Consider the following 16124-nt stretch of genomic DNA (forward strand, 5'->3'; position numbering starts at 1 on the left):
TCTGGTTTTATTTCCCTTTTTCGTGTCCCAATTTCCTTTTTAAATTTTTTTATTTCCCTTTATCATGTCCCTTTATAATTTCCCTTTTTCATTTCCAAATTTCCATTTAAAACTTTTGGTTTCCTTTTTTGGTTTCCCTCTTTTCTACTCTTTCATTTCCCTTTGTCATTTCCCAATTTTCTTTTTTAATTTTTTACTTCCCTTTTTTGTTTCCCTTTTGACTTCCATTTTGTTTTCCCTTTGAAATTTTCCAATTTAATGGGTTTTTTTTATTGTCCATTTTTATTTTCAGATTTTCTTTTTTAATTTTTTTATTTATGTTTTTGATTTCTCTTAATTTCCCTATTTCTTTCTTGATCTTTTATTTCCCTTTTGGTTTTCCTTTTGATTTCCCAATTTCCTTTTTAAATTTTTTTCCTTTCCCTTTTTTATTTCCCTTTTTGAATTCTCTTTATATGTTCCCTTTTTGATTTCCCCTTATAATTTCCCATTATCATCTCTCTTTATCAGTTCCCTTGTTCATTTCCCAATTCACTATTTTAATTTTTTATCTCCCTTTCTTATTTCTGTTCCAATTTCCATTTAGATTTCACTTTTTTTCTATTTTTGTCAGTTTCCTTTTTTAATTGTCTATTTCCCTTTTTTATTTCCCTTTTACAATTTTACAACTACCTTTTTTTATTATTATTTCCCATTTTGGTTTTCTGTCTTTTAGTCCCTTTGTAATTTCCCTTTATCACTTCTCTTTGTTATTTCCCAATTTCATTTTTAGTTTTTTTATTTCCCCTTTTCATTTCTCCATTCCCTTTCTAAATTTTTGATTTCTCATTATCATTTCCCTTTGTAATTTCGGAGTTTACTTCTAAAATTTTATTTCCCTTTTCAATTTCTGTTTTTTATTTCCATTTTTATTTCCCTTTACCAATTCCTTTTTTTATTTCCTAATTTCCTTTTTTAGTTTTATTTCCCTTTTTGATGTCACATTTTCATTTCAATTTATCATATCCTTTACAATTTCCCTATATTTTTTCCTACATAATTTCCTTTTTTCATTTCCCTTTTTAATTTTCCTATTTCCTCTTTCAATTTTTAATTTCCCTTTATTATTTCTCTTTTTTTGTTTCCCATTACCCTTTTCTGGTTTCTTTTTCCCATTTTTTTTTCCTTCTTTCATCCCCCATCCCCTGTCGTGTCCCCTCCCCCTTTTTTTTTTAAAGAAGGCACAATTGTTCAGTACTCCTTTGGGCAGACTGGCACACAGGTTGCCTGAGCAGAGCGTCTGACAATGACACACCTGTGTACGCTACTATTAAAAAGTCAAGACGGAGAAGCCTGCAGACAGCATACATTTCTTTATCTTTTTTTTTTTTTTAATACGTGCTTTTTCTTCCTATATGTTACTACTGATAAATGAACTGTCAATGAGTCAGTCACCTTAAACCCCCTTGCTGACCAGTCGTTTCTGCTTCCTGGCAGGAAGACCTGCAGATGCTAAGGACCAGCTGCCACCACACCTGCGAAGCACACACATCTGGTTTACAAAGCCGAGTAGTCTAGGGCATGGCCTCTGTGTGGTGTGGGAGAGCTGCCAGGAACAGGCTGGAAAGCCAGCAGGAGTACAATTAGTCACACCGACAGAAAAAATGCATTTATTTCACAGACTCATTTTGTGAAATTATTAATATCAACAAAACCAATCAATGGAAATACACCATAAACATAGTGAATATTAATGATACCCAGTTGATCTCTATGTCTAGCCTCTGAGATGGAATTGCGATTTCATTATCGTAATGTCAGGAGAACTATAAAATTAATTTCTTATAAGGCACTTCCAGTGTATGAAAACATTAATTCAATACAATTAAAATGGATTTCAAATATTAATCATGTCAGTATCATTTCCATGCTTTGCTGTAAGAAACTGTGAAGAATTAAATGTGCTATTTATAAATTTTACATAGGCTCAGTATGGTATTTTAAAACATCATAAGCAGATTATAGATATAAACACTATGAGTTGTGAACACCTTGCATGTGACTAATTGGGATTTTATTTTACAGAAAAATTAAGTAAAAATTAAATATGAAAAATTACCCCCCTAACAACGAATTAGAACTACAGTCCTAGTGGGGAGATGTACATTTCTTACCTAGTTATGTATAAATCTATATTGATTGAAAAATGGAAGAAGATCTGGGAGGGGGAAGGGTAACACAGAACATGCAAATACTGTAAAGAAGAATCTTTCCATATAGCAATGCCACCAAATGTAATAATTTTCTTGGATGGTATATGAAGAAAACAATGTAAATAAAATACATAACAATGACAGACTCAGCCCAGCTGTTTCCACAAGACATTTTCCTACTGCCTCTTGGAGCCTCAATTTTACTCTCTGGTTATTTAGTTACTGCATAGACAGTCCCCCTTACCCTCTTTCAGAAATTGTGTTTGATGAGGATATTGCAACCTAGTTCAAATTTGAAGCACTCATGAAGAATGTTTTCACAGAATCTGTTCATCTTCTGTAAATTTTACAACATCTACATTTTGCTGTTTTAAGCATGTAATCCTTTAAGAGACCTCCTTGTCCCAGCAAGGTGAGAAATGGACCCATCTATGAACTTCAGATGGTTTTACCACAAGCTGCATCTTTAATCTGGTGGTAGTACTTTTCCCTTCTCTGAAACAACTGACACATTTCCCTGAACTGATGTAAATCAAGTCTGAAGTCATCGGCGATGGCAGTTTACAAACTCCTGTAGGAACTGCTGTTGCAGACAAAATCCCACAGAGATTATCTTCACTCTGCACAGTACAGGTGACCGTTCTGCCATTCATTTCTTCTCCTTAGCATTCTCTTCTGTTTTGTATGTGCAGCTAAAACTTTAGTTGAAATTTTGGATAAACTGCTTACATCATCAAATATTAAATAAACTGAAGGGCTGGTTTCTACATTATACTCTTTTAACTTTTTATAATGCTACTTGAGATGCAGGAATCCAAATGTGACTGAGAAGTAAATGAACAGCTTCTCAGTGTCTCTCCTAAAGTTGGGCGGATACAAGACTAAATGTCTCAGCTGAACTTTGACAAGTGGAGAGAAAAGAAATGCTGCAATTATTTGTGTATTTATGCACTGCAAAAAGATACGTGGAGTGTCTTACAACAGTTACTCAGGATGTTGGCCAGAGGGCATAGGCCTTCCATTTGGCAAGCGTAATTTTAGTCTTCCTTCTACCACTTTACCTGCCTAGATGAAGAGTCCTGTTATACTGCAAGCTCATCAAACTATGAGCTTTGGTCTGCATTTATATAGCTTATACAAGTGGGTCCTGGGCCCATGTTGGGCGTCTTGGTTCCTACCAGAACACAAATACCAAAGCAATTAATGATATGGCAGCGAGTTGTAACTGGAAAAGCTAAGGCAGCTTCTATAGTCCAGTGGATGCTACATCTGACACAGCAAACTCTGAATGGACTCCACAATGTTGTTTGCTTTGTGCTGGGGTACTGATCAATCATTCCGCTATTATCCTGGGAAATAAATTCAACCCACTGGTACACAGACAGAGTTGTGCCTTTAATAAAAGCAGGTAAATCCCGTTTCTGATAAAGCATTGCAAGGGGTTAAAGAATAAAGGAGACATAATCTTTGCAAATGAAATGTAAATCATTCAGAGAACTGAAGGTTCGGTAATAATTAAATCCACAGGTTTCCGGTTTGAGTTGGTGTATGCTGCAGTAGTATGCTCGTTTTTTCCAAATAAACAGTGGGGGAGGGAGGTTGTGGTACAGTTCCACTCAGCACTGAATTTTAATTTTTTGGCTGCCAGTTTCAACCGCTGAGAATCTTCCCTTTACACACAGTAACGTACCGAAGGCCATTTCCTCTGCCTTTCTGGATCAGTTCTTACAAGCGTAATGCAAGCTGCAGCAGGCAGTGTAAGGAGTGAATTCAGGGCAGGTTATACGTAACGGAACCTGTCCTGAAGCCGTGGGGGGGTGACCGTGCGGGGAGGGCGCTGCCCTGCCACCTCCTGCCCCCGTCCCGCACCCTCACCGCCCGGCGCCCCGCAGCGCCATTCCCACGGCCTGCTGGGCACACGGTGGGTGCGTGGGCCAGCGGCCTGTCACGCTGTCCCCTGAGAAATGCCATACTGCTTCAGCGCCCTGGGGTGCTGCAGGAGGGCCCTGCGGGCCCCGCGCTCCAGCCCAGGGGACCGGAAGAGCCGGCGGGCTGGCACAGGGACAGGGACAGAGCCGGCCCCCTCGAGCCCGGCACCGGGCCGGGGCCCGCCGGCTGCGCTGCCCGCCGTGCCCGCCGGCCCGCCCGCGGCGCGGCACTACAGCCCCCATGAGGCCGCGCGGGCGGCGCCGCCCGGCCCGGCCCGGCCCTGCCCGCCCTACCCAGCGGGCCGCGCGGTGCCCGCGCTGTCGTGGCGCTCGGCGCCTGGATGAGCGGCGCGGCTGGGCCGCAGCTGGGCCTGGGCCGCGCCCGCCCCGCCGAGTCCCGCTGCCCTCAGGCGCTGTGGGCGCGGGAGCCGCTCCCGTTCCCGTCCTCCTCCTCCAACCCCCTCGGCAGCTCCGGGCACAGCCATGAGGCGCGCGGGGCTGGGTAAGCGCGGCGGACCTCGGCGGCGGGGCCTGCGGCTGCACGGCGGGCTGGGCCACGGCCCCCGGCCGGCCTGGCGGGGAGCGGCGCAGCCAGGGCTGGTGCCGGGGGGTTACACGGAGCGGAAGAGGGGGTGAAAAGCCGGGCAGGGCGGTGGGGGCGGCGGGGCCGGCGGGCCGGGCTCGCCGGCGGAGCCATTACCCGTTCCTCCATCTCTCTTTCGAGCTCGGCTGGATTTAGGGAACAGCACTGGGATCTGTATTTAATTGTGTTAATGGATGGTTCTAATGCAGTGTTGTTTCAGCCGTGTTTCCTCGGTGGACACATTTGTCACTCTTGACACTCAAGTCCTTTACAAATTAGGAGTTGTGTTTTAACTTTACTACTTCTGTATGTTTTCCTGCTATGTCTGGGGGGAAACGACCCCCCCACCCCTCCAACAGTTGTCAGTTTATTACAGATATAATCTGTGCAGAGTTCCTGCTGAGTGTTTTGAGAAGCTCAGGCCTCATTTTTCAACCAGCAGTCATGTTGATGACTATAAAGAAACTTTGACCTGCCATGTCATGTTCTAGAACATAGGTGCTGTGACCGCACTGTAAACCTTAGGTAATGTTTATGCCTCAGAATCTATGGCAGACTTCTGGTACTTCCTAGAAAGTGGGGATTTATGGCGTGAGCTGTGTGTGTCTGTTCTATGCTGTTACGTAATAAGATTTTAACAAGTTAAAAGAAGTCTTGGATGTGCTTCTTTCTAGTTCAAGAGAGATCTTGGGATGTTTATCACAAAAAGGGAGGCATTTGATGATGCTTACGTCTTCAGTAGTTTTGTCAGACTAACTGCTTGCTCTTGGGTGTGAACTGAGGGGGGTTAGACTGAAGGCCATCCAGCTCAGTATGCCGCTTCTGGAAAAGTGAAGTGATGGATGTTTATGGAAGGAGCGCAGGTGTAAGAGCATGTCCTCCAGCAGACTATACCTTAAGGAACATTTTGAAACTAAACATTTTAAAAATCTGCTGGATGGTCAAGCAGAAGACTTAAATGTCTGTTACCTGCTGCAGCAAAGTTTTCTGCTTTGCCTTGACAATTCAACTGTCAGTTCAGAATTACTTTTTATTTAGTAGGCTGGAAATAGAAGCTGGGGTGCCAGTACTTCTGCTGTTGTCATCAGCTACCTCGTACCTCTTTTCTACACTGCAGATTGTGTTGTGGTCATGTCCCTGTTACATGTCAATGAGCAGTGTTGCAAGACAGCCCATAGAACTGACATGCTGAAGTTTCTGTCCTTCCTGTGAACAATTGTAGCCAGGCTTCTTCATTGTGCTTTCTATTACGTATATAGAAGTAACTGTGGGTGTTTAAAAGCTTTGGGGCAGTTGTTCATATCTGCTATGTCATAGTCTGTGTGAGGATCATAGTTGTAGTATTTTGGCCTGAAGCTGCGTGGTATATTAACTTATAAACATATTCAAAATTGTGTGTAATTTGGTAGGAAGTACTGTAGTTAGATGCATTTGTAAAACAAAACACAGTGAGAACAACCCTGACTCTAAATTATGTCATTTTAATCAGCTTTCTATATTTGGCTTCTAATTTAGGTGCGGGGAAAAAATTCTTGACTCCCACAGTGATGAAATGGAAACATACATTTCACTCAGTCTTGTTGAGAATTTGTCATCAGCTTAACTTACAGAATAACATTAAAGCAATTTACTACAAGTGTAAGCTAAGAAATTGTTAACTTAAATTTAATGAATGGTGTTATGGGTTAATATAAAATTATATATACATAGTCAAAGTAGCATTGTAATTCTCTCTTTTAAAGTCTTAATATCATATGTGCCAAGCACAGAGTTAAACTGTTTGAGATGGAGCTTTATCTGTGAATGTGATTGGCGTCTCTCTCCTTTCCCTTTTTCCTCAAAAAGAAAAAAGGCACTCAAACACAAAAATCTTGAAGTTCCTTGAAAAGGAATTAACCGAAGGCATTCAGGCAACTTTAGTGTGGCATTCTGACTAGTCATGTAAATATTGATTAGTGTTATAACCAGATTGCTAGTTTAATTAATATAGTAGGATCTTTATTGTAAAGCTTACAATAGTTCCTTTCTATTTGCCTTTCTCAGTCTTGGTCCGCCTTCTTTGTTTTCAGATCTTAGGTTTGAGGTCTAAGACTGATTTTTGTCTAGACTGGACACAGGTTTAATTCTCCTGTGCCCATGCAGCTGTCCCAACTGATGCCTGTAGATCTTCAGTAGAGGTTGGAGGAAGCAAATGTGTGGAGTTGAGGAGCTTTCATTCCCTTCTGCTCCGTGTACTCCTGAGTCAGTTGTCTGGGTAACAGTCCTGAAGCTCCATCACCCAAAAAACCCAAAAGGCAGGAGTGGGAATAGAACTGCAGAATGGTGACAGAAATGGCAGTGTTCTGCTCAGGGGCCTGGCTTCTGGTCTGAGGACTTGTTTGTGGAGAAACATGTAAGCATCAGAGCATGCTCTCTCCTTTAAATGTATGTGACCTCATTTAAATAAATCAGTATTTGTTTTTGTTGGAGAATGATCTCAACTTTCTTAATTTCAGTTAGGTTTACTGTTCTGTGTCGTGGCCTCAGTGCTTCCTTCACATCTCCATGTAATGATTAGGTTGTTTTCCATAGAAGCTGTCTGAAAACACTGTCTGGGAAAAAACGTGATAGTATTAAATTAGAGCCATTCCTCATTTTTTTTTCTTTGATTTGCATATTGAAAGATAACTTACGTGTTTGGAGAAAGGTTGAATCTCTGTCTGAGGAACATGCGGTGCCTCTTCCCGATTGCCAGTGGTGATGTTAAGGAAATGCATTTTTAAATTTAAAGAGTGCTTTTCCACATGTGAAGAGAGCACTTGCTCCAGTGGTGTTTTCTGTAACTACTGACTGTTGTGCTTACAGGTGATGGAGCACCTGCTGGTAACTATGGCTATACCAACAGTGGGTACAGTGTTTATGAAGAAGAAAATGAAAGGTTAACAGAAAGTCTGCGTACAAAAGTCAGTGCCATCAAATCAGTAAGTATTTAATTACAGTGCTATCGTCACATTTATTGAATTAAAATATATGGGTCAGTGAAGCAGTAGACTTAATTTAAAACATACATTTAATACTGTGGTAGGTTGACCCTGGCTGGATGCCAGATGCCCACCAAAGCTGCTCTGTCACTCCCCTCTTTATCTGGACAGGGGGAGAAAAAATATGACGAAAGGTTCATGGTTAATAAGGACTCAAGAAGAGAGAGATTACTCACTGATCACTATCATGGGCAAACCAGACATGACGGAAATTAATTTAATTTGCTGCTAATTAAATCAGAGTAGAGTAGTGAGAAATAAAACCAAATCTTAAGACACCTTCCCCCTACCCCTCCCTTTTTCCTGGGCTCAACTTGATTCCAGATTTTCTCTGCCTCTTCCCTTCAAGTGGTACAGGGGAATGGGGAATAGGGGTTGTGTTGTCTTTGCTGTTCCTTCCTCCCTGGGGGAGGACTCCTTACGCTCTTCCCCGGCTCTAGCATGGGGTTCCTCCCACAGGAGACAGTCCTCCATGAACTTCTCCAATGTGAGTCCTTTGCACGAGTTGCAGTTCTTCAAGAACTGTTCCAGCATGGGTCCCTCCCATGGGGTGCAGTCCTTCAGGAACAGGCTGCTCCAGCATGAGTCCCCTGCAGGATCACGAGTCCTGCCAGCAAACCTGCTCCAGTGTGGGCTCCTTTCTCCATGGGGCCACAGGTCCTGCCAGGGGCCTGCTCCAGCATGGGCTTCCCACAGGTCACAGCCTCCTGCAGGTACTCATCTGCTCCGGCATGGGGTCCTTCCTGGACTGCAGGAGATCTGCTGCACCATGGACCTCCCTGGGCTGTAGGGGCACGGCCTGCCTCAACATGGGATTCGCCAGGGGCTGCAGGGGAATCTCTGCTCCGGCGCTTGGAGCACCTCCTCTCCTCTGGCTGCTGTTGTACAGCAGTTCTTTCCCCTTCTTAAATGCATTATCTAAAATATGTTATCACAGAGGCACTACCACCATCGCTGATGGGCTCAGCTTTGGCCAGTGGCGAGTCAGTCTTGGAGCTGGCTGTCATGGGCTCTGTTGGACATAGGGGAAGCTTCTGGCAGCTTCTCAGCAGAAGCCACCCCTGTAGCTTGCCCCCACTACCAAAACTTTGCCATACAAATCCAATACAAATCCAAGGAAGAATTATTGTCAGTCAAAATGTACAATCATTCATTTGCGTAACTGAATCTTCCTTTAATTAGATTTTTAAGCTAGAAGTGTCCTTTTCTGCTGATCTTGAGGACAGCTGTGGTGTTGCTTATGGCTTACTGTCCTACAGAATGAATCACTGTCCCCACAGAAACTAGAAACTTTTGAGTTTAGGTCAATAACCTGTTTCTGTTTCATTTAAGAAAATGGATTACTACTTCTTGCTGTTACCCTTGTGGCTCATCAGTTTCTGCTGTATCTGCTGATAATTCTGTAATGTGAAAACAGCTTTTCTAAATAGTGTGCTAATATCCTCTGAAAGAGAAGTTTGTTACTTTAATGATTCGGATTCCTTCCAGAGATTGAGGACTTATTTCAAGCAAGTATAACTGAAAGACAGCATTGTGATTAAAATTATGTGGGTTTATTTTTCTTAACAACTTAAGATTTTATAAAATACATTCTTAGCAATAGGTGCTGTTTCTATATATGTTGTACAAGCCAATGAATTATTAGGCCTAAATTCATTCAAAGTCCTATTGCTAATACTGCTACTTAAAAATTATTTGTTCAGTCTCCAACAGAAACTAAAACCTTAGGTTTAGAATAGTAATTTAGAGTAAGTTAAGAATAAGTTAACGTACCTTCTCTGGTATGTTACATTTCAAAATCAGTGTATGTCAACAGTGCCGTTGGTAGTGCCCCATGGAGTGGCACATGTGCTCTTTCTACAGTTTCATCTTTTAGTGCAACATAATAATCTTGGAATATGGAATAGTCTTCAGATAATCTTCCTAGAAGCCCGATGTAAAGTCAGTTTCGTTCTTGATTATAGATTGCAGTGAAATGCAGCAGTAAGAAATAATGAGATTTAGGTTGTGTCACAAAAAACATGTGGGTCTTGGCAAATCAAAAGGCTGGGGGCCAGGAGCACATTTCCATTCCTTCTAGTTGAGCAGGTTGTTCAAGGCCAGCATGCTGGTAAGAACTGTTACGGAGCAAGAACTGCAAAGAAGCCACAGTGTGGGTTCTCCCTGGTTTCACTTGGGAGCTGCTTTCAAGCCAAGGCTCGCCTGACTAGCCCCTGCCTTTGCTGCGTTGCAGCTGTGTTGCAGCTCTGTCTGCGCCTGGTCTCATACCTCCCTTATTCCGACCCTTACCCGACTTGACTTTCTTGCTTGACCTTGGATCTGTCTCATAGCTGGGGATGTGCTGAATGATCACTGGGCTGTTGCTGACCCTAGTTACTACCTCTAGAACTGACTCACGTACATGGCTTGCCACCTTGTCCTGCTGTGCACTTGCTGTTTCATGACACAAAGCAGAGAAGGAATAGACAAGTTCAGAAAAGAAAATAGCATTTATAGCACAGCAGCAGCTTGTCAAAAGAGGTGCATTAGCAGGTTACAAGTGTCAACTCCAGCAACGCTGAGTCAGAAAGAGTGCTTATGGTCCTCTGTGCCGAGTGCGAGTATTTTTAATGCGTGTTCCAGGAAATGCATAATTGCTGCTGAGCCTTGACTAGATCTTGAATTTTTGAAAGTCCACACAATAATTCTAATAAGGAGTTCTCTGGGAAAGGGGAGGAGGAGCATTTAGTACCTTCCGACACTCTTCAGACTCATCTAGTCAGATGACAAGTACTTTCCTAAGGTTTATTGACAGAATACTGTGCATGCTGTTTTGTTGTTTGAAAATACCAGGTACTGTTTTCATATTTTACCTGGGAAAGTGCTAGTCATGTCATGTATTTTAGACTGGTTAATCTATGTGTAGCTGTTTACTCACATTTAATACTTTTTTGGATTTTTTAATAGCTTTCCATTGAAATTGGGACAGAAGTTAAAAACCAAAATAAAATGTTATCAGATATGGTAAGTATTTAGTCACTATCTTTCTTTAAATGTGGGGCAGGATTAAGAAGTTAGTAAATTACTAAATGCCTTCTTTTAGTATGAACATTTGTATTAAAGCATTGACAGCTTATTGTTGACTCTAAAATGTGACTAATTCAGCAGTAGTATTTCTGTTCAGAAAGATAAATATGTAGATGCATTACTTCCAAGGCATAATCAAGGTCTTTTATATTTCAGATACAACTATTTGTTTTCAACTAGCAAATGTATAGTATTATTAAAAAGGCAGTTCTATATTTAATTGTATTTAACAATAGGAGAGGGAAACAAAAAATAAGGAAGTCAGAAATGCCTTTTTTGCTTACATTTTGCTTTGTTTTGGAGAAAAAATACCTCTGGATAAATGGGCAAAAGTTTTTTCTAGTTAATTTTCAGAAGCTGCCTCTGAAATAATTTTAATTTTTGGCAAATTTGAAAAAAACAGGAAAAGCTACAGTTAGCAAGCTTTAGGGGTAATCTTTTTTTCCTCGGAGTAACATGTTTTTTGTTGTTTTGTTTCCTTGTTTGTTTTTCTTACATGTAGGATAATGATTTTGACTCTGCGGGTGGACTTCTAGGTGCAACTATGGGCAGACTGAGAACACTCTCTAGAGGAAGCCAGACAAAGCTATTGTGTTACATGATGCTCTTTGCATTGTTTGTTTTTTTTGTAGTATATTGGATTATTAAACTGAGGTGATGCATGTTACCTCCGGTTTAAATTGTGTCATTTCAGCTATAAAGCAGTCTTAATTATTGAAGACATTGATCTAAAATGGCATATTCTGTTGATAAAACACGGTGAAATTGTAAATTGCATTAACTGTTAATGCGATGTTATATATAGTTTTCTTAATGTATCGGAATTTTTCCCATCGTCCCCTGTTTTGGGGGGATCATTTGTAAATATGCAGAGACTGCTAGCAGATTAAGTTGATTTTTTATGGGAAAATAGTTTTTAGAATTGATTTTAAAAAAAACAGAAAACTGGTTGTTTGGATATTAAGTAATTGCAGAATTACAAGGCTTTCATTCTGCTTTTTATTCTGGGCCATGCTCTAAATTAGAGCTCCAGTTTCAGGCATACAGTAATTTCTAGGTTGCAAAAGCACGAAGAATACTTGGCTCTTTCTAAATTGTTTTTATCTGTGGTTTTTTAAAAGGCTGGCCTGAAGCTAACAAGTGTAATAGTGGTACCCCCAAAATTCTGATAGTGTATGTGTTTTAAGTAGCTTAAACTGTGTGTTATGGGGAGAAGTTACTTAAAACTGGTTGTTTTTTGGTTTTTTTTTTTAATTTAAATGTAACAAATCATGCTTATACATCTACTGTTTTAAGCAAATGCCTTTGATCATTGGGATCAATTAAAATGGACACAGTACAAATGTTTCCTTTATATTTAAAGCATCTAAAACTTAATGATTTCATTGAATCACTAGAGCTTTTACCATTAGTATGTTTACTTTTCAGTCTGTGATGATTCCTAAATCTAAACTGCATTATGACTGAAATATGAGGTCAGATATTTTGAATTTTATATTACAGTATATTATGATGCACCTGTTGAAGGTACTGTCATACTGGTTTTATTTTGAAAACTTAGCTTTGGCTCTCCAAATAGTTTCTAATAGTTAAAGCCATCAACATTCCTGGGTTTAACATTTAAAAAATTCAATTTCCTTGATACTGAAATTGTATCTACAATTTTGAAAAACTTTTCTAGAAATACTGTATAACGTGTTGCCATTAATAACTAATTATGAACCGACAAATGAAGTGTCCTGTAGTATTCTAGCTAGTGTTGTTTATATACATTCTTTTCTACTGTAGAATACCAGTCTATTTTTTTGAAATGGTGCAGCATTTAAGGGGCTATACTTGTGTGGGGAGCACTGTTAAAATAAGAAATGGAAGTATATGCTACATTTCTTTCATGTCAGATTTTACATATAATGGAAGTATGGCATGTAAATCACCACTTACACAGATTGTGTATAAGTAATTAAAGCTCAAATATTTATACCTTATTTAATCTTTGCCTGTTAAAAGGTCTACAATACTTCTACAAAAAACATCTAAGTACTGACACCAGGATAATGTATCGTCCTTACATGGGAATTGCTAGGCTTGTTAAACAAGTATAGCATTCCCAGAGCTAGTCAGGAAGAAATATTGCCATCCAAAATTAATGCACTTGTATAATTTTCATGAGACAGTGGCATGCAAGGTACCTAACAAGTGAGATGATAATTACTGACGTACCTGTTTGACAACCACACTCCCCTGATAGTTGATCATCTTCTAGAAGTATATTTCTGGCTCTTAAACATGGTGTCTGAACAATATTTTTTTTTTCTTTAAGCAATCAATCTGCCATACCAATTAATGGAAAAAATTTTAACCACCTAATATAAATTAGAAGAATGGGTGGATGCAGCTAGCTATATGGCCAATACAGTTCCTGTCTTAGTTCTGAAGAATATGCTGCAGTGTCCCTTAAGTCCTGACAGAGCACGTAGTGGTAAGAGTCTTTTACCAGTCCTTCAGATCATGTGTAAAAGCAACAGGATTTTCATTTTAAAATGTCAAACCAGATTAAAAGGTAATTCATGTGGAATAGGAACTAAGTCTTCTTCCTTCCCCCTCATCCCCCGTTCTGCGCGGTGTGGAGAAGTGAGGGGAAGTGTATTGTGTGTGTGTATAATTTTAAACCTATGCTGTCCTTTCTGTGTTTCTTCCTTTAAGAAGGGTTTGGGTTTTTTTTGTTATCTAGGTAGGGCAGGAAATGGGGAGAAAGCTTAAGCACAAGGAATATATATGTTTATTAGAAAACACACAAGCGCCTTTTTAATGAAGTGCTGAAACAGAACTCTGTTAGGCTCTTTAACACAAACATTCTGAACTGAAATGTAACTGAAAGTTAAATAGTTAAAACTGTGACATATTTCTGTATGTTTTTGTGTTATTTTACAGCATGTAGCATATTTTCCTTTCTTCAGTTCCAGTAAAAGGTCAGTTTTCAGTTTAAAATCTGAACTGGAATCCTGCAGGTTTGCTTAGAATGGTTAAGGTGACTGTGTAAAGGTGAAACTGCTTTGAGAGTATTTCACTCGGGGAAGGGGAATGGCAGTTGGTGGGAATCACGGGTTACATCCTTAGAATCTTCCTCAGCATCTGCACTTGCTTTGCTGGTTATTTTCTGGTGGAAAAGTATTACTCTGGCAGGGCGTAGAATTTACAAATGGCAAGATTTCAGGATGCTGTAGGTATGATCTTGTAGAATAAAATACACTGCAGTGGATACAATAGGAAAATACTAGTAGCATTAATTGTACTTTGTAAAAATTAGTTAATAGCAGCTACATAAGAATACTGCAATTATTATTATTATTGCTTTTTAGATCTTTTATACGTAACTTTTACACAATATTTATACTCTATCTAGCAATCATAGAGATTATTTCCAGGTGGAAGGAAATACCATCTTTTAACTACCAAACTGTTAACCTTACAGTGTCATGGAGATTCCTTAGAAAATGCATAATCAACACATCCATTTGATTACAAACACAATTCTGCTGAAGTTTTTTTTTTTTTTTGCAATAATATGGGTTGTCTCTTCTGGCTTAAATGGCTGCTTTAGGAAGAGTTTAAGTAATTACACACAATTTTCATATTAACATGTTTATTTTTAGTATTTTTCTTTAATAATTACACACAAAACATGATACCTTACTGCTGAGACTCAGGCCTCCAAAAGCTTCAGATACAATTAAACAACTGTTTGTAGAATTCTACAACTAAAGATCAACCCCTGCTCCCATCACCAAACATCCATGACAGTGTAGTGCAAGTTGATGTGAACTTGGCAAAGATGACAGAACTCATTTTGATGACTACTTGCTGGAAGTAAAAGATAAGGAAGGTGCTTGTAATTGAGAGCAAAATTGCTGTTCCAGTATTCGAATACGACAGGGAACAATTTGTGCCTTAATTACTGATATTGAAAGCAAAGCTACACTGAAATTAGATTAAGCTACTAGTGAAATCATAGCTATATCCATATGGAAGTTCTGTTTCTTAATTGGTGGCTTAGATGCTCTTAAAATGTAGATATACATGATTTAAAGAAGGCATTTGTTCTGGGTGCTTTGTGTGGGTCACTAGATTCCCCAAAGCAGTAACCCACTGAAAAAATGGGGAAAAAAATTCTTGAAGGAGGCCCCATGCTTTCAGCCTGTTTCATATCAACAGAAATTTATTATTGGAGAACACATAGAATGATAATGGTCAAACACCTTGACAAGCATTTTGATGGTGAAATTACTGTTACATTTTCTATTTATTTTACCCTTGAAACATGTGCTGGCTGTAACCTTCAGTGTGCAGTACGAGCTATGCTCTTGCTTTCTTAATTTTCAAGGAAGAGTGGAGATGTATCACTTGCTTGGAAGCATTTCCATGTATTTGCATATGATGGAAAGCATGATTTCATCTGTACCGCCTCCTATCGACATTAATCTCAAGTCTCTGTAGAAATATAAAGAGTAGATTTAAACTTTATCATGTTATACGGATGAAACAAGTACAGAACTGTGTATACCCATTTATTCCTCTATGCATTTATTATGGAGCTGCTTTTATTATATTGAAACCTCTTGTTTATAGAAGTACATACAAGGTGTGGAGAAATGTGTTGTCAGCAGTGTAAATACCCTTTTGTGTACAGGGATGTTGCTAATTCAGAATCAAAAGGCTTAAGATAGTTTGGCCCATCCAATTTTCAGATTCTTTCAAAAATAACCTTAACTTGCCAAAACATTATTTTAATCTTGAAGTAAGTTAAAACTTCTCATAGCGTACAACTGCTCCTGCTTAAGGCCAGTCAGAGCTCATGCAGCTGAACTCTATAGAGACCTACCTCTGTTGAGGTCTTAGCACTTTGGACTGGCATATCAAGCATCACAGGCTCTTCCCAAGGTTTTCTGCTGGACTGCCTGCTCGAATAACCTACATATTACATACTCATGCCAGTAATCTGCAGAACACCTCATCCTCTGCCTCCTCCTGGTGAGGTGGTCTGCAATACTTCCCACAGCATCCCTGCTGTTCCTTTGCCAAAGCAGTAGGTGCCTAAGCGTGCAGTTGAATTTTAGGAGAGGAGGGAGTTTTTTGGAGGGCCAGCAGCAAAATGCGTTGCAACACTTATGCTTAACTGTGTGGTAAGAAGAGTATTAGTCAGTCAGTGCATGAGGTATTGGAGAGTTCTATGGAGATGGTACAATTTTCATATGTTTTTTAACCAAAAAGTATCCTGGTCTCCCCAATCACAAAGCTTTGTGACATCTGGCATAATCCATATTAGGATTATATAGTA

The 16124-nt window shown here is 39.8% G+C and overlaps 2 protein-coding genes across 2 annotated transcripts in view; one reads left to right on the top strand and one right to left on the bottom strand.

Annotated features, from left to right (window-relative positions):
• The first annotated feature begins 4419 nt into the window (after positions 1-4419).
• BET1 (Bet1 golgi vesicular membrane trafficking protein) lies at positions 4420-11456 on the top strand. Its single transcript, XM_040592907.1, has 4 exons — positions 4420-4622; positions 7548-7663; positions 10670-10726; positions 11292-11456. The coding sequence occupies exons 1-4, from the start codon at positions 4604-4606 to the stop codon at positions 11445-11447; spliced, it is 348 nt and encodes a 115-aa protein (XP_040448841.1). The 5' UTR covers positions 4420-4603; the 3' UTR covers positions 11448-11456.
• A 586-nt stretch (positions 11457-12042) lies between these two features.
• Positions 12043-16124, bottom strand: part of LOC121087638 (probable acyl-CoA dehydrogenase 6) — a 93363-nt gene continuing 89281 nt past the window's right edge. The window contains exon 9 of the mRNA XM_040592906.1: positions 12043-15277. Coding sequence (XP_040448840.1) covers positions 15187-15277 — 91 coding nt within the window. The 3' untranslated portion in view covers positions 12043-15186. The remainder of the gene's footprint in view (positions 15278-16124) is intronic.

This window comes from Falco naumanni, chromosome 4 (assembly GCF_017639655.2).
Source record: "Falco naumanni isolate bFalNau1 chromosome 4, bFalNau1.pat, whole genome shotgun sequence".
Classification (NCBI taxonomy): Eukaryota; Metazoa; Chordata; class Aves; order Falconiformes; family Falconidae; genus Falco; species Falco naumanni.

Coding starts and splice junctions, on each gene's coding strand:
- BET1 (XM_040592907.1), top strand. Junction 7,664..10,669: donor AAGTCAGTGCCATCAAATCA/GTAAGTATTTAA, acceptor ATTTTTTAATAG/CTTTCCATTGAAATTGGGAC. Junction 10,727..11,291: donor ATAAAATGTTATCAGATATG/GTAAGTATTTAG, acceptor TCTTACATGTAG/GATAATGATTTTGACTCTGC.